The sequence below is a fragment of the Artibeus jamaicensis genome, unplaced genomic scaffold (genome assembly GCF_021234435.1).
Source record: "Artibeus jamaicensis isolate MK-2021 breed Jamaican fruit bat unplaced genomic scaffold, CSHL_Jam_final scaffold_1689, whole genome shotgun sequence".
In the NCBI taxonomy this organism is placed as follows: domain Eukaryota; kingdom Metazoa; phylum Chordata; class Mammalia; order Chiroptera; family Phyllostomidae; genus Artibeus; species Artibeus jamaicensis.
The window spans coordinates 15,338,723-15,356,258 of record NW_026522029.1 but is presented as its reverse complement, the minus strand read 5'-3'; the positions used below and the strand labels follow the sequence as shown (position 1 = coordinate 15,356,258).

At 49.1% G+C, this 17,536-nt stretch overlaps 4 protein-coding genes and 1 long non-coding RNA gene across 6 annotated transcripts; 2 read left to right on the top strand and 3 right to left on the bottom strand.

Annotated features, from left to right (window-relative positions):
- Positions 1 to 147: 147 nt before the first annotated feature.
- On the bottom strand, positions 148 to 10,405 carry LOC119054940 (uncharacterized). Of its 2 annotated transcripts, none has more exons than XR_005083602.2 (6): positions 10,137 to 10,405; positions 7,003 to 7,076; positions 6,381 to 6,586; positions 5,578 to 5,713; positions 3,664 to 3,827; positions 148 to 1,887 (listed from the first exon to the last, which is right to left on the bottom strand). It is a non-coding gene; the product is annotated as an uncharacterized LOC119054940 (long non-coding RNA). The 2 variants fall into 2 exon arrangements; XR_008389850.1 differs by lacking the exon at positions 10,137 to 10,405 and adding an exon at positions 7,389 to 7,587.
- LOC119054917 (histone H1.2) lies at positions 9,349 to 11,773 on the top strand. The gene has a single exon (XM_037152973.2). The coding sequence runs from the start codon at positions 9,377 to 9,379 to the stop codon at positions 10,016 to 10,018; it is 642 nt and encodes a 213-aa protein (XP_037008868.1). The 5' UTR covers positions 9,349 to 9,376; the 3' UTR covers positions 10,019 to 11,773.
- Positions 11,774 to 13,260: 1,487 nt separating this feature from the next.
- Positions 13,261 to 15,264, bottom strand: LOC119054922 (histone H3.1). The gene has a single exon (XM_053655954.1). It carries the CDS (start codon positions 15,211 to 15,213, stop codon positions 14,698 to 14,700), a length of 516 nt encoding a protein of 171 aa, XP_053511929.1. The 5' UTR covers positions 15,214 to 15,264; the 3' UTR covers positions 13,261 to 14,697.
- Positions 15,265 to 15,788: 524 nt separating this feature from the next.
- On the bottom strand, positions 15,789 to 16,340 carry LOC119054928 (histone H2A type 1). Its single transcript, XM_037152983.2, has one exon. The coding sequence runs from the start codon at positions 16,308 to 16,310 to the stop codon at positions 15,918 to 15,920; it is 393 nt and encodes a 130-aa protein (XP_037008878.2). The 5' UTR covers positions 16,311 to 16,340; the 3' UTR covers positions 15,789 to 15,917.
- A 261-nt stretch (positions 16,341 to 16,601) lies between these two features.
- LOC119054933 (histone H2B type 1-B-like) lies at positions 16,602 to 17,042 on the top strand. The gene has a single exon (XM_037152988.2). The coding sequence runs from the start codon at positions 16,647 to 16,649 to the stop codon at positions 17,025 to 17,027; it is 381 nt and encodes a 126-aa protein (XP_037008883.2). The 5' UTR covers positions 16,602 to 16,646; the 3' UTR covers positions 17,028 to 17,042.
- Positions 17,043 to 17,536: the final 494 nt, after the last annotated feature.

The following is a 17,536-nucleotide window of genomic DNA, read 5'->3' as shown; positions in this document are numbered from 1 at the left end:
GCGCATCTGGGCTGATCGCTCTCTTTATTCCGTCTCCGTAACAGCTTTGTTATTGAGATATAATCTACACCCCACACCACTCCTCCACCCACAGTGTAAAATTCAGCGGGTCCAAGTACATTCACGAATGTGCGTAACCGTCTCCACAGTCCACTTTGGGATTTTTATTCTCTCCACGGAGAAGCCTGAACATTTAGCCATAGGGGTTGCCCCCTCCTCCCCACCCCCAGCCAATCACAGATCTACTTCCTGTCTCTCCAGACTTGCGGGTTCTGTACATTTCACATACACTTGACCCTGGAACAACACCCATCTCAACTGCCCTGGTCCAACTTATATGCTGATTTTTTTTTTCAATTGAATGTGGTTCAACTGACAGGCACAGTTCAAACCCATGTTGTTGGTTGGGGAAGGACGGCAGAATTTTTATTATTTTATGTAGTATATATTTTAAGGAGGAGAGAGGTGACCTCGAGGAGGAACAAGGAACAGCCACTTGGTGCCTGACGGTGCCTACCAGGATGCCAGGATGCCCAAAGCGGACTGGGGTCCGGGCAGGTCCTCCGGAAGGGCCTGGCTCCATGGGCTCCAGGAAGGGGTCTGCGGACGTTGCAGTTCATGTCGCCGCAGACGAGAATTCTCCCAGCGAAGTTCAGTGGGAGCCTGGCGGTTGCTGCAGGTGCGAGCTCTTACAGTCTTACAGGTGCTAGTGCCGGATGCCTAGCAACCTCGGGCTTGCACACAGGGGTGGGGCGGAGCAGTGGAAAACTGAAGGAACACTGCGGGTTGCATTTCTTAAAGTTGGGATCCCCAAATTGTGGTTCTTGGACCAGGGGCAACAGAGTCACTGGGAACCTGGCGAACTCGAATTCCCAGGCAGACCCCAAACCTGCTGCAATGCAAGAGTAGGAGTGAGGCCTATTCATCTGTTTTAACAGCCACCTCCCCCACCCCGCCCCCACCAGCTCTGATGCACACAGTGGAGCTTGGGGACCCGGGGGAAGGTTTCTTGTCTGATCCGGGGGGAGGCCTGTGGGTTGTGCACACCAGTCAGCTTCCACCCTTGCCCACCGTTGTCCATCGGAGTGTCATGTGTTTGGCCCATCGCGGGTCTTAACTCTGCAGCTGCAGCTCAAATCACAGCTCAGCAACACTTCTGGCAACTTTGGGAAAATGTATCAGTGTCCTGTTTGCCAAAGGATCGTCTGCATACCGCTCGGTGTAGGAGTTGACTTACAAACTCCATCCCCGTTTATGAGGGGAAATGGAAACCAGACAAGCTAGAAGAGGGAAATAAACGCCATCTGCAGTCTCATTTTCCAGAGATAAAACCCTGTCTACCTAGTAATGTGTTTCCCATTAGTTGTTTTTCACAGACAGCACTCTGGCTAGGAGATTATATACGTGCTTAGTGTTTGGGTGTGGAGTGAATAAAGAACTAAACGAGTGAGCGAATTGATGAAGATTCAATCGTGAAGCCAACCGCAACCCCCCTTGAAGACCTCCTGGGCCTGTGTGTCCCCAGAGCACCTGGGTCACGTGACCGAGTGTCAGTGAAGTTCTGTCATGTCTGTAACCAACAGGAGCAGTGGGTGAAGGGAAAAGGTCCCCAGGTGTCCAGTCCTCTTGACAAGTCCAGTGCGTGGTGCACGTGTTACCTGAGTCCGAAGTCCTGCTTGCTTTGCGCCTGCACTGTGGCCTCGCTCCCGCCTCCTGAACCTCCAACTGCCCATCTGTTAAATGTGGCCAATGGTTTCTGATCCGCAAATGATATTTTATGGGAGTGACCTCTTACCACTGACTGTTCACAGATACAGACACGAGAAGCAAACAATTACAGACGGTAGTATCCAGGGGCGTCCAACCTTTTGGCGTCTCTGGGCCACACTGGAAGAAGAAGAGTTGTCTTGGGCCACACGTTAAATACATAGCCACGTGTAATCACAAAAAACCTCATTGTTTTAAGTACATGCACGATTTTGTGTTGGGCGGCATTCGCAGCCGTCCTGGGCCGTGTGTGGCCTGCCAGCCACCGGATGGCAAGCTCTGAGTGCAGTCACACGCCTCGGGGCAGGTGCTGTCTGACCCACACACACCACTGTGGGGGCACCAGTTCTTCGAGGCCAGAACAATGGCAACTTTGTAAATTGTTACCTGTCAGCTCTCTCAGCCTGAGGAACCTTAAGGGGAAAATGTCGACATTTATTATCTTCCCTCAAAAAGTGTCCATATGCCCTTGTCATTGTGACCAGAAAAGCGACAGAGTCCATTCTCACGTTCGCTCACGTTCGCCGCTCGGTGTTCGGAACCTGCCGTATGGAAACTCGTTGCGGATGAGTGAGTGCCTGTCTGGGCTGTAACGGCTCAGGGATCAGAGCCTGCAAGGCGGTTTGTATCACAGAGACACGGGCGCTCTAAGTCTCAAGTTTCTCACTTGGAAACAGGAGATAATACCAGCCACTTTATGAAACGATACTTAGAATCAATTAAAAAATCGGAAATTGACACACGAAGGCTTCTATACAGTGCTTGACATGCAGTCAAGGCTGGCCATGTTTATCGTCACTAATATAATAATGATGATGATGACATTATCAGTGACATGGCAGAGGCAGTATCATGTCACCGGTTGCCTATGTCAGGTTACCTCACTATTAATGATAATATAAAGATAAAACTTGAGCAATCTCTCTTCATCTCCGGTTTCTAATGCTTAATGGCCGCCCACAGGTGAGACACACACACTGAGGGAGCTTCCCCGTGAGACATTTTCCGGTCCCCCTTCCTCCTCCGGACTCATTTCTACACTGTACTGGCAGACGCGGCGTTTGCATTTTAGCCTTCCCAGGGTTCCCCCTTCACCCTAAGTCACAGACAGCTCAGGGTTGTTATCTGTACGGCTCCAGTTTACTAACTGTTTTGGTGGATTTCATGAAGTATCCAAAGTGAGCTTCTTGTCCCCCTAACACTTTATCTTTATGGAGAGTAGAGAGTACTTTTCCCCAAGGCCCTGGGAGCCAGCCTCTGTCTGACTACTCTGCGCCCTGATTCCAGCATCACGGCTTCATCAATTGTACTAATCATTTCTTTCTCTCAAAATCTGTGGAGAAACGAGCTTTGAAATCTCCTGAGTAATACAAGGTCAACCCAAAGTTAATGATTGATGGCTTGGCTGGGCACCCTGCGCACCAGCGGCAGCGGGACCCTGGGTGGTTTTAATTTGCTCGTCATCTAGTGGCCAAGTGAGCAAAGAGCATCCTCCTCTGGGACCGCCTCCAGGTGGGCAAGGGTGAGGCCGGAGCGGATCTAATTTAATAGATCAATGCGAGTAGCCTTGGAAAGTTTAAAGGCTAAAATTCAGTGCTTAAAAAAATTAGGTTCCTCACCTAAAATCCCTTTACAATGACTAGTTAGCACCTGGGTCGTTTTCATTTAATTAGTTAAAGGATTTCTGTTTTGCAAGTTCACGAAAACAAGGGGGGAGGGGCGGGCCTCTCGGCTCGGCCTCTTCGACCATCTGCACGTGGGTGCGGCCACGTGCGGGCGTCACGTGAGCCTGCCAATCAGGGTGCAGGGCCGACCTGACACACCTTGCAAAGGCACACACCCTTTAAATCGTTTAATCCTTGTTAGTACATAGTGTTTATTTTTATTTTTCAGTACCTGGTGGTTAGCAGGTTTATTATTACTGTCGTTATCATCACAACGGATACACCTAAACCAGGAATCTCTCAGTCTGGTCCCTGTTAGGCCAGAGCAGGTCTCAGCGTTCCTGTTTTTGCACAGTTTTTTCTGGCGTCAGCCTTCCTTCCACGGTGGCCATTTCGCTGTAGAAAGGAAAAGAAATCATGTATTTTAAGACTATGTCTATGACAGCACCCTACTTTTTCACAGACCTCCTGAGGACACAGGACAAGTCTGCCCTCCCTGGCCTGTAACCCCACAAGGAGGGCAGACTTGTCCTGTGTCCTCTCATTCCTTGAACCCAGAGCAGCGCGGATTAAGTCTTTGTGCAACAAATGAATGAACGTCAGCCTGATTTCTCTGCACCACTTAGAACAAAAGAACATTTAATTTGTTCCTCTTATATTCTTGCTCATCTATGGACTTACTGCGGTCTCAGGGCTTCCAGTGGCCTCGGGGCCATTGTCTGGCCAATGAGGATAGTGATTTCTGTTCACTCAAGAAGATTAAAAAGAAAACCGATTCAGGGAGTAACAAATTAATAATTACAGGAAGGCTATGAAACTGAAACACAGCTTCCAAAAGAAGCATTAGTTGGCTTGGAGCGCCATCTAGTGGTCTTTGGGACTAACAGCAAGATGTAAACACCTTTATAGTTAATTATGTCTGGTCCCCTTCTCAGAACTGTATCGTCATTAATTCTCATAAAAACCTGTGATCCAGGGACTACTGTTGACACTTTATAGACAAGACAACTCAGGCACAGAGTAATTATTCCACTAGTCCCACGGGCTATAGCTGGCATTCCAGCTCCTCCGCCAGGTCTTTCAATGCTCTACGCCGCCTCTGCATTTTTCCTGGGTTGTTTTACAAAACTAAAAGGAAATTGTTGTAAGTACTACACTGTTAACCATGAAAAGTATAAGAAGCCTTTTATCCACTGAAGCACAACCTGAAATTCTTCAGTAAACAAACTGAAGGAATAAGAAAGGGGTCCCGAGCGCCTTGTCCCCCTTACACACTGACAGCCTCACCTGCTGGACGGTGAAAGTGTGCACACACCTGGGACACAGGAGGCTGGGCCTGGGTGACCCTGTGAAGGTCACCATGAGCTTACCACGGAGGACGGGGCAAGGAGGGAGACCCAAGCATAGCAACATGGGGTAGATTCTGAGTGACAGTGACAGTCCCACATTATGTGCTCACCTACCACACCCAACACACACACACACACACACACACAGCCCTTCCTGTCAGGCTGGCTTTATCTCTTCTTGTAGACTTGGTTAAAATGGTTGGTAGGTCCTATGACCTTTCAGAGACAGCCAGGGGAAGTGCGCATCCCTGGAAAGAGTGAACTGGCTTGTTGGACTTGGACTTGGCCTACTGTTGCCCAGCCCTGTAATGTCAGGAGAATACCACCTTTCTCGGGGTTGAGACCGAAAGCAGGAGGGGCTCTTGGGCCAGGAATCTAATGGGAATAAACAAGCAGGACTCTGTGGGGTCAGCCTGTTCCCTGGAACGATCCGCAGGTGACCTAGTTGAACCCTCACTCCCATTCACGGTGGAGGAAAGGAAGTGGGGAAGGCTGGGAACTCAGCTCCTGGTGAGCGGAGCAACTGGTGTCCCACACAGCAAGCCCCCCCAAACCCCTCTCTCTCTTTCCTCTCTTCTGCGTCACCTGCTCAGCCGTGTTCTCTGCCCCCAGGGAAGCCAGTGCAGTGGCTGCTGTTATGTGCCGCATCCCTGGGTGACCCAGGAAAAAAAGGTTTTAATGATTCCCAGTTGGGGCCTGTCACGGGGTTTATTAGTGTCAGGTTAGCTGCAAAAGCAGTCACGGTAGACAGAAGACGTGAAGGAAAATCCAGCCGTGGCCCCCACACCCAGCCTCACCTTTCTCTTTTTGCATCCCTCCGAGTGCATCCGTGGTCCAAGTCTCTCTCCGCAGTCCAAGTCGCCTCATCAGTACATTTTGGAGCCGAAGTTCTGCTCTGTGTAGTTCAACTTTCTTCACCAGCTCTTTCCAGACCTGAAAGATATGAAATAAAATTACCCAGCTGGTGTCATTCAGGATGTGTATGCATTGAGAATACACAATGTACTGCGTTGCAATATTAACTGCATCCTCCATAAGAGCATCGATTTTGAACAGAAAGGTCATCCCCTGAATCCGGGCTTCCCCTTGGAGCTAATGTTCATGGTCTGCTGTTGATCATAGGTGCGCTCAATCTTATTTCAAAGCTGAGATCCTGCGAGACATCTGTCAGGTCGCCGGTCGCTCTCAGGTTGACGGTGAACAAGTTTTGTCTCTTCCAGTTTTCAGAACAGGTTCCAAAGAGTCTGACAAACTGAGTGTCAAACTACAGTTTTCAAGTTCAAACATGACTCTCGTGCAAATATTTGCCCATGGCCAGCGCTTGCTTGGGTCACAGGGCAGTTATGTCCTCAGTGAGTGTCAGCAGGAGACAAGGGAATGGAGTACATACTCCATCACATGAAGAAAGAATGAGAGGAGCCTGGAAAATTGGATACAAAGTTGCTTCCTGTCCTATTAGTCGCTACAAAGTTGCTTCCTGTCCTATTAGTCGCTACAAAGTTGCTTCCTGTCCTATTAGTCGCTAGGATGGTAGCGCAGGGTTATCTTTTCTACTGGAAAGAACTCATTTGCATCTCTGCTGGACCAAACCCTTACGAACCTATCGATGTTCTGCAAGTGAAAGTTCCACTTTTACATCCTCTGCGCCTCAAGAAGTCAATACGAGGTGAAAGTCAACCTTGGCTGAAGCAGTGCTGGGGAGTGATTGGCCAGACTGGACCTCTGTGCACTTGTCACTTGTCACTTGTCACGAGGAAGGTCCGAACCGCGATGCTCTGTGTCTGTCGGCACACACGCTTGGAAGACCTACCATGTGAAAAGAAGGGATATAAACTGTCTTATTTTGTTAAGATATTGGTTACAAGTTCAATTGTTAATAGTTTCAATGTATACATTAAGTGACATAAAATATATTATTAAAATGAGTTGTACCTATTTCTTTTTAGTTTTTTCAACGTGATGCTAGAAAATTTTTAATTACTTCCACGACTTACATTCTGCTTTATTATACAGCGTTGTCTTCAAGCATCAGACGAGCCCAAAGTGAACTCAATTTTCTAATACTGCTGGGAAGGACGCGGTGAAATGCTTTTGCTTTGATTTAAGTTTGATCCGCAGGAGACACAGTTTTCAAATGTTGAACGAATGTTACTCCATGAAAACACGTGGTTATACTTGGTCTAAAGTGAGGGGCCTTGGTGTCTACCTGCCGCTGAACTGACCTGGGTGAACCCTCTCGTAATCTGCAACACGGTGCGTTCACTGCTTGGGTGTCTGAGCCAAAGGTGCACAAGTCCTGTTGGAAGAAAAAGGTTTTATTTTTAACTGCGGCAAGTGAAGGAGGCCCAGGAATAATCTTCAAAGCTCTGTCTCCTAGAAGAAAGTTCTAACCATGGCTCACAGACACTCTTTGGTCAACTATGTTAGCGTTGGTCGCTAGATACTAATAAAGGAAGGGGGGAAAGAGGGTGAGACATCAAGCTGATCAGCTGGGAGGCTGAACCCAGTACGGGGCCTGCTTCACAGGCAGTTACAGCTTCGCAGGCTCCCCAGGGCACACACAGGCCTTGGCACCCAACCCCCCGAGGCAGGCTGAAAGGATCCTCACCGGAGAGGAATAAGAACAGCAGGAGAAAGAAAGCCCTGACTGGTGTAGCTCAGTGGATTGAGTGCGGGCTGCGAACCAAAGGGTCACGTTTCGATTCCCAGTCAGGGCACATGCCTGGGTTGTCTGCCCAGCCCCCACTGGGGGCCACGTGAGAGGCAACCACACATTGATGTTTCTCTCCCTTTCTCCTTCCCTTCTCCTCTCTCTAAAAATAAAAGAAAGAAAGAAAGAAAATATTTTTAAAAAAACAGCAGGAGAAAGTCCTCTGCTGGGCACATGCCCAGTGAAAGCCTCCACAGCCAACAATTCATGTCGATTTCTTCTTTGCAGTTGGCTACACTTATCCAGGTTTGGTTCAATGCACTTGACTTCTTTGCAGTGGGCAACTTCATCAGGCTGCAGCCGTGTCTGCAAAAACACTGTGGTATGTGCTAACGTTTAGAAAGAACAGCATTTAGTACAAACCGCCCGTACCCTGAGATGCTTGGCCTCACACTCCTGACCACCACAGTCTAGGCCTGGCACCTTTGATGTGTATTTCCATGCAGACATGTGTTTGTTAAACAGGAATCTCCAGTGTGTTGTAGTACTTCCTTTGTGCTAAATATAAAGTGGTTGTATTAAATATATAAGCAGAACATTTCCTTAGCCTTTTCTTTCAAGAATAAGTTGCAATTGCTTTGAGCCAAAGGGCAACGTCTGAAGTAACAAAACTTAAAGTGGTAAATCAAATTTTACAATAGAACACATATAAGGTCAGCTTTCAGAGGGATGAAAAGACATGAACTCATCGATAAAAACTGTTATAATAATTTATATATTCTAGTACTTTTCCTGTATTTGTTCTCAGCTTTGTCATCCACTTTTACTTCTGTCTCCAAACTGTAGTTCATCTGACAGGTCCGAGTGTCTCTTATTAAAGACAGCTTTATTTCCATCTGCATCTTTGAGTTCCCATTTTGAGTTCCCTGTATATCACAACACGTGTTATATATTGTGACTGGAAGAAACCTGGAATTTTCACGTACTGAACGTCATCTCCTAACTGCAGCAGGAAAAAATAAATAAAGGCAGGTTTTCCCTGAAAACGGATTATCTACTTGTCCCCCGCTGCCAAGTCTATTGGGGGTAGTTTGTAGGCTTAGTGGGTCTCCTTTCTTTCCTTATTATCCCCATTCTTCAGGGCCAGACCCCCTGCTTGCACAACCCAGAGGGGAACCTGAGAGCTTTTTAAAAACAGCCCAAATTCTCGCCTTTGGAAAGTGAAGCGTGTGCCCCGCCCCCATCTGTGAAAAGGATTGATAAAGAGTTTCAATGTCTTCAAATCAGAAATTTAAGTCTATCCCCTGCCACCACCCGGGACCCCTCCGAAACTCATGAGCCCCCTCCCATATCTCCCTGACTGCTTCGGGCTGGTCCAGAACCTCGTCCCAGTCCCCCGCTCCTGTGGGTCTGCATGCAGAATTCACAGAGGACCTGTGTTACTTCCCTTGCGAAGAAACAGAATTACCGTGAAAATGTAAGTGGAAAGAACTCGGTTTTTGTCCCCAAAAGAAGGTAAACATGTGCCCAACCACCCCTGAGAAAAAGAACTTTCAGGGGCAAAGGAGCGAACAGGTAATTTAGAAGAAAAACAGAAAGTGGTCTCCGACTGCCCTGGACTTCCCTCGGAGTTGGGGGATTTGGGGACGCCTGGACGCGGTGTCCTTGCAGTTACGGGAAAAAATCTTGTAGAGCACGAATCCTGAGGCTTCTCGGATTCTTCCCCGACCAAAACTGAGTGATTTGGTGCGGGGCATTTTAATATTTTCCCCCTTTTGTGAAGTGGAACAAACACAACTTGGGCGCACCGCGGCGGCTCGAAGCCTGCCAGCCAGGAGGGCGGCGGGAGCACCAATCAGCGCGCGCCTGCGCTCTATATATACAGCGGCGGCCCGCGCCGATTCATCGGCGCTTTGCCACTTGTTTCCAAGTTCCAGATCGCCAGCATGTCGGAGACCGTTCCTGCCGCCCCCGCTGTCGCGCCCCCTGCGGAGAAGGCCCCGGTGAAGAAGAAGGCGGCCAAGAAGTCTGCAGGGGTGCGCCGCAAGGCGTCCGGGCCACCGGTGTCCGAACTCATCACCAAGGCTGTGGCTGCTTCTAAGGAGCGCAGCGGCGTGTCGCTGGCCGCGCTCAAGAAGGCGCTGGCGGCCGCGGGCTACGACGTGGAGAAGAACAACAGCCGCATCAAGCTGGGCCTCAAGAGCCTGGTAAGCAAGGGTACCTTGGTGCAGACCAAGGGCACCGGCGCTTCGGGCTCCTTCAAGCTCAACAAGAAGGCGGCCTCCGGCGAGGTCAAGCCCAAGGCCAAGAAGGCGGGCGCGGCCAAGCCCAAGAAGGCTGCTGGGGCGGCCAAGAAACCCAAAAAGGCCGCGGGGTCCGCCACCCCCAAGAAGAGCGCCAAGAAGACCCCGAAGAAGGCGAAGAAGCCGGCGGCGGCTACTGTGGCCAAAAAAGTAGCCAAGAGTCCAAAGAAAGCGAAGGCTGCCAAGCCCAAGAAGGTCGCCAAGAGTGCAGCCAAGGCTGTGAAGCCCAAGGCCGCCAAGCCCAAGGTTGCGAAGCCTAAGAAGGCTGCACCCAAGAAGAAGTAGGTCGCTCTGCTTCTAAAACCCAAAAAGGCTCTTTTCAGAGCCACCACTGATCTCACCAAGAGAGCTGCGCACTCTTGCCCTACGGGCCCCGCCCCCCTTTTTTTCTTGCCTTTCTTACTTCTCTAGTGTCGCTGAGATGGCTGCAGAAGCCTCCCGGAAGAGGGTATTGGGCGTTGGAGAGGGCACCGCTGTGAAGTGACTTCTGGGACCCTCCTGACAGTTGGTCCCGTGCTGGCTCCGCTTGGTGTCAGCTGTGCGGAAACGTTCCCGGCGGCCCCACCCCACGCCTGGGGACAGGACAACTGCTCGGTATTACCAGCCAGTGTCTTGGCCCAGAAAGTCAAAAGTCCCGCCTGCTCCCGGGTTGGTTAATTACTCTAAGCTTTATTTCCATCCTAGATTTAATTGGGCAGCGGCCGGTCCTGTCTCAGGTTTTCTTTTCTATTAGGCTGAGTTTGCTCGTTCTGCCAGAAGTAGAAATGAATGTCTCATGGGGACACGGAACAAGTTTTCCAAAGTCAGGTTGGTGTGTCCCGGCGCGCTGGTGGCGTTCAGCCCTTGAAAAGGAGACGCGGGCGCCTTTTCGTGTGTTCTAATTACTGTTTGCATTTGGCGACAAAAAAGCGCACTTGAGGAAAGGCTGCCACCCAGGGCTCGGTTGCACCGCGGTGTTTCTGTCCCTCGCACCCTGCAATTTTGGACATTGGTGTGACTGATCTGAGCGCATCAAAAACAACTTTTCGTCGCCATCTTGGCCAGACTGGCGGTTCCCCGTTTATTTCTTTAAATCCACCCAAGGATACGTTAATTTTACAGAGGGATGCAGAGACAGAGGAGGAACGTCGATCACCCCCATATTGGGGACCGAACTTGCAACCTTTTTGGTGCACCGGACAGCGCTCCAATAGAGCCACTCGGCCGTGGCCCCTCCTGATAGACAGACATCTAAAAACTGGTGCTTTTAGAAGCCTTTCTTTTATGTGTGTGCAATCCAAATGTTTTTACGGGGATGAGGAAAACTATTGGCAATCTATCGGATCTGTGTCCAGGAGTGGGGGTGATAGCAGTAACAGCTTTATCGTCACTGACATTGTCATCTGTGGATTTTTTTGTATTTACGGCGTTTCTTCCTGAGGAAGTCTAGAGGCCTCTTCTTACTACACTGAGTGCAGATTTTCTCGAGACACGTTCCAGAAACGGGTTTGGGGGGCCTGCAGCTCAGCTGTTCACCTATGGCCCCCGATACAGCGTTGATGAGTTAATTCCGTATTAGTGCTGGTGACCTCTGAGTTCAGCCGCCCTGCCCCGCCCTGTCCTGCCCCGCCCAGCTGTACTGACATCATAATCTAGGTTGTTTTTGTAAGAATAAGCCTTTCCCTTGAGCTCTCCGTATTTTAGTATATGTGAATAATGCTTGTTTTATGAATATATGCATGTTACATGTTAAATTTTACATATATATGTAGATAATTTCCCCCCAAGGCCATTTCCTTCCTCTTCCAGTTCTACCTTCCCTCCCTCCACCCGCACTGGAGATGACACCTTTATTGCCTTTATCACAGACTAAATTGTACGGATAAATGGACCAATTCTTGGTTTTCTATTTTGTTCCTCTGATCTTTTTGGCCATTCCTAAGGTTCGAGATCACACTTTTTAAAAAACTTTTAAAAAATTATATACATAAATCACTGTTTGAAGTACTGCTTAAATATATATGTAGTCTATACATACATAAAGTACTGTTTTTACATATATTTCACTGTTTCAAGTATCTGTGTTTTTAGTACTGTTCATAGCTGTCTTTGGTGCTGAGAATTATGACCTCCACAGTAGAGATGCAAATAGTAATGGGATGTTCACTAAACTGGGGTGTTCTGATATGACTTTAGTAGCTGACACAGCTAATTCACTCTCATTATTTCTTTCCAAAATTCTCTGGTTATTTTATTTTTGGATTACTTTGCTTTTTTTTTTTTTTTTTATGTACTTTGGGATCCTCTCCCCACACCCACTCAGAGATAGAGTCAGCACCCTATCGGTAGTCATACTGGGATTGTTATCTTTATCAATAAAACTCAGGAGATGAGTTTTAGTATTCAAGAACATTTTATATTTTCCCATTGTTCAAATATGTTCTACTTTTCTCCCAATACATCTCTTCCCATTTCCTATTACCATCATTCCCAGTTATTTCATCTTCTTTGTTGCTGTGGGAAATGGCACCCTGATATTCTGGAGTGCTGGAGAGCCCGTAATCCCTGACATGGACAGAGGAGACATCCAGTAACTGAAGGAATCTATACCTGAGCAAATGAACCTATAAAGAGTGAACGGGGAACGTTCATAGCCACATCACTAAGGAGCAAAGAAACATGAAATCCATTTAAAGATATAATGTATTAAACCCAATATGTCCAAAATACCATCAGATCACCCTGTGAGGTTAATTTCGATAGAACCTTTTTTCATCCACAGTTGATATCTTTTCCCACTAAAAATTAATGTTCACTACCTAGTTTTGTATTTAGTTGAATGTGGTAGTTTTTTTTAGTCACGAAGCTTTAGGCCTCAGAAAATCTTGATCTCTGTACTATATTATATTTGGAATCATAAAAACATAAATCGATATATTTTTATTTATTGAAAGGGAGCATGGGTAAAAGACAGAAGCTCTACACTTTTCGACCCTTTGTGGGTGAAAACAGGTGCTGTAATAAATCACAAATTTCCACTGTGAGCAGGTAGTATGTAGTGGGCAGTCACACACCAGGCATCAAAGTCTTCAATTGAAAGGCTCATCTTTGCTTTTGTAACCCTGCAAAGAGCTCGCCCACTGGTGCTGAGACAGCCAGTTGGTGCAGATGCCATGGTGCATGGAAGGACCAGGAACTACGCAGGGGAGCTGGCAGCTTGCTCTGGAAAACAACCCAACTCCTCAACAGTTCACACACAAGGGTTTTACAGAACACAATTCTCGAGTCATCATGGGAAAGAGATTTGGGGTCATGGGTTTTGGTGACTGGTTAGGAGTGACAGAAGGGCAGAAAATCGTTACTTCAGGTCTTGAGGTCAGTTGGGGGTCTTTCAGCCTGGTTTCATGTGGATGTGGCCAGGGAGGGTCATTCAGCTCCAGGGCTCAGAAACTGAAACACAATTCAGGCCGCACTGTTTGTTTTTGTTTAACAGAAACCCACGCCCCGTGGCCCAAAGTCAGGGCCTGGGTATCTTCTCTGCCTGCCTCAGAGAGTTGGGGGAAGGGCCCAGGCTCAGGGGCATGCTGGGAAGAAACCAACAGAGGTCTAGAGCTACATACTAACCCAATATTACACATTAAATCAAAACCCTCAGTTTCACTTACTTGTTCACTTTGTAGCTGCAAAGTATCTTTTTTTTAAAAATATTTTCTTTATTTATTTTTAGATTGAGGGGAAGGGAAGGAGAAAGAGTGGGAGAGAAACATCAATGTGTGGTTGCCTCTCATGCGTCCCCTGCCGGGAACTGGCCTGCAACCCAGGCATGTGCCCTGACTGGGAATCAAACCGCAATACTCTGGTTCGCAGGCCCGCGTTCAATCCACTGTGCTACGCCAGCCAGGGCTGCAAAGTATCTTAACAGTGCATATGACTAGGTTATCTTCACTGTACTTGTGACACTCGACCCTTGTGTGCTGTAACTCTTCCTAATGTATTTCTCCCAGAAGTCTAACAGGCCTCACGCTATGCAGTTTGTGTGATGGTTAACAGGGTGCTACATACAAACAAACATGTATATATATGATAAACAAATATATTCTGAGGGGTTTGAACTCCTGGCTTCACCTTAAGCAAGTGCTGTTCAATGCTTTGTGCATCTACTTCCCACACCTTTGACACTCCTACAGACCCCTCCTTCCAAAGCAGTCACCAAGCAAAAATTTAACTGTCTGGTACCTCGATCCCCGCCCCGCTCTCTTCTACCTCCTTGTAATATTCCTTTTCAAACGAGTACAGGAAATTGCAAAACTATCCTCCAGATCCTTTCAGGTCTTGATCCCCTGGGACATATTGCCAGTTTTGGCAGCCAATAAAATGTATCTCTAAGTTTGGAAATTTCTTATGACAACAACTTCAGCATCTTAAATCTTATTGAATTTTGGGTTGTGATAAGGAAGTTTTATTTTCCCTGCTACATAAACGTCTTTATTGGATCTCTGTCTAGGTGGTGAATACTAAGGCCAATTTCCATCACCTGAGCTACAAACTTACTTCAGATAGATCGGTATTTAACTGTAGGGCCAGAAGTATGGTCGAGTCCCCATACAATTAAGGACACTCAGTAATCAGGCCTTATAACTGGAGGGGAATAACACAGGGAACACTCATCTCCGACAAAGCTGTATCTGAGGAAATACCTTGAACTGAAAACCTGGTGGCTTAGCTCTCCTATTCTAGACAGAATTTGTATGAGCCACTAAGTAATGACAATGCAAACTTCCAACATGTCTAATGCAACTTTAGAAGTTTCACGGCGGTATGTTAATATATAACTACTGTCTTGATATTAACCCTTCAAGTTTAAGTTTCACAATTCCTTTTTAGCAACGAATAAATTGACCCGTACTACAACCCTTTTTCAGTGAACCTGTGGTTGGCTCTGAAAAGAGCCTTTGGGTTCAAGGTCACCACACGCTGAGGACAGCTTATGCCCGCTCCCCACGGATGCGGCGCGCAAGCTGGATGTCCTTGGGCATGATGGTGACGCGCTTGGCGTGGATGGCGCACAGGTTGGTGTCCTCGAACAGGCCCACCAGGTAGGCCTCGCACGCCTCCTGCAGCGCCATGACGGCCGAGCTCTGGAAGCGCAGGTCGGTCTTGAAGTCCTGCGCGATCTCGCGCACCAGGCGCTGGAAGGGCAGCTTGCGGATCAGCAGCTCGGTGGACTTCTGGTAACGGCGGATCTCGCGCAGGGCCACCGTGCCCGGGCGGTAGCGGTGCGGCTTCTTGACGCCGCCGGTGGCCGGCGCGCTCTTGCGGGCCGCCTTGGTGGCCAGCTGTTTGCGAGGGGCCTTCCCGCCCGTGGACTTGCGCGCCGTCTGCTTAGTACGAGCCATAACTACACACCAAGAGCGCTCAACTGCAAAAACAGCACGAGCAAACCCCTGCGCCCGATATATATAAGGCGCGGCCAGCGCTGATTGGACCACACATCTGCCCATCAAGCTTCGCAGTGAAGTTATTGGAGGCGGCCGCCATTTTCTCGTACAGGGGAACCTCCCGGGCGTTGACACCGGAAACTAACTTCTCCCGCCCCGCCCTCGCCCCCGCCCTCGCCCCAACAGCCGCTGCTTTCTACCCTTTCGCGCCGCTACCGTCTCTATGCCTTTTCTTTACAACTCTTTTGGTTTCTCCGCAGAACTTCGTGTCAACCTTACTATGATATACATCGTTTGCCCAGTAAAAACTTTAGACTTGGGACTCTCAAACTGGCCTTCCTTTGGTTACTTTGAAAAGGCGCGCGCTACACGGGATTGGCCCAGTGACCACGCGAGACGAAAGGGGGAGCGTGGCCCCTTCCCCTGTCGGCCCCACCTTGATTTACGTTTAGATGGAACAGTGCCCGGTCAAATGGGGATTTCAGTCGGGGTTTCCCCACGGTGTGACCCACCCAGCGACCCGGCGCGGAGGGTCTCGGGAAGCGTTGTCTTTCGCGAGGCGGGGGTCTGCTCTCACGGACGCTGCGCTCGCGCGTCTACCGGTGTTCACACGCTGACACCTGCTGGCAGACTGAGGAGCTGCGTGGTAGGGTCACTTGAAAGAGGCGCCTGCCACACAGAAACCGAGAGACCAGCCCTTTTAGTGACAATGTGGGTGGCTCTGAAAAGAGCCTTTGGTTTCGACTTGTTGGAGTCGCTGCAGGCTTTTACTTGCCCTTGGCCTTGTGGTGGCTCTCGGTCTTCTTGGGCAGCAGCACGGCCTGGATGTTGGGCAGCACGCCGCCCTGCGCGATGGTCACCTTGCCCAGCAGCTTGTTGAGCTCCTCGTCGTTGCGGATGGCCAGCTGCAGGTGGCGCGGGATGATGCGCGTCTTCTTGTTGTCGCGCGCCGCGTTGCCCGCCAGCTCCAGGATCTCGGCCGTCAGGTACTCCAGCACGGCCGCCAGGTAGACGGGCGCGCCGGCCCCGACCCGCTCGGCGTAGTTGCCCTTGCGGAGCAGGCGGTGCACGCGGCCCACGGGGAATTGCAGCCCGGCCCGCGACGAGCGCGTCTTGGCCTTGGCGCGAGCCTTGCCACCTTGCTTTCCGCGTCCAGACATAGTAACCTGTGCCGATTGAGCTCTCAAAATCGCAAGTAGTAATGTGTATTTCGTGAGGCGTAGAAATGTTCTTATAAATACCGTTAAGATATACCATCGGGCCATTTGATTGGGTAGGTTGTATTTTAACCAATAGAAAGATGAATTGTGAATTCCTAATTTGCATAGAGTACTTGCCTGCGATCACATAGTGATTAGCCAATCAGAAGGGACAATTCTGCAGTCCTTATTTACATAACGAAACATATATATATAAACTAATGAGAGTTCAGTTCTCCGTTCTAACCTTTACTGAAGAGGTTGTGTTGAGTAGCTTTACAGTTAGCGGGAGAAATAATGCCTGAACCCTTCAAAGCTGCTCCAGCTCCTAAGAAAGGTTCTAAAAAGGCCATTACTAAGGCGCAGAAGAAGGACGGCAAGAAGCGCAAGCGCAGCCGCAAGGAGAGCTACTCGGTGTACGTGTACAAGGTGCTCAAGCAGGTGCACCCGGACACGGGCATCTCGTCCAAGGCCATGGGCATCATGAACTCCTTCGTGAACGACATCTTCGAGCGCATCGCGGGCGAGGCGTCGCGCCTGGCGCATTACAACAAGCGCTCGACCATCACGTCCCGGGAGATCCAGACGGCCGTGCGCCTGCTGCTGCCTGGGGAGCTGGCCAAGCACGCGGTGTCCGAGGGCACCAAGGCCGTCACCAAGTACACCAGCTCCAAGTAGTATTTCAGTCGGTGTCACTCTTAAAAGGCTCTTTTCAGAGCCACTCACTTTGTCAAAGAAAAGCTGTAATTGACACTTCCAAACGTTCTCCAACTAGACATGTCTTCTATTGATTTAGTTTGGGTCCTGGATTATATGAAGTGATAGTTGATATAAATTCAGCTCAGATTCCAATCTACAGTGTTCCTTGGTTTTAACTGAAATTCGGCTCAGTTGTGCTGTGCCCAAGAATCGGCTACTTCACATGTATTTTTACCCCGCTTCCTATGTCCCCCTATCCTCGAGGTGTTCATTAGACTGCATCTGCAAATGGTTACTTTCCATTTCCCCACCTGCGTGTTTCTGATGGAGGAGATTGGTGTAAGAAAACACTTAAGACTTAAAGGATTTCTTAGTAGGGACCCTCCAGGGATTGTAATCCCTCTCTTTTCAGGGGTGGAGGGGAGGTCCGGGCAGCACAAGGGGCAGGCAGGGTTATGCTCCTTCTAGCAGCCTGAACTTACTTGGGC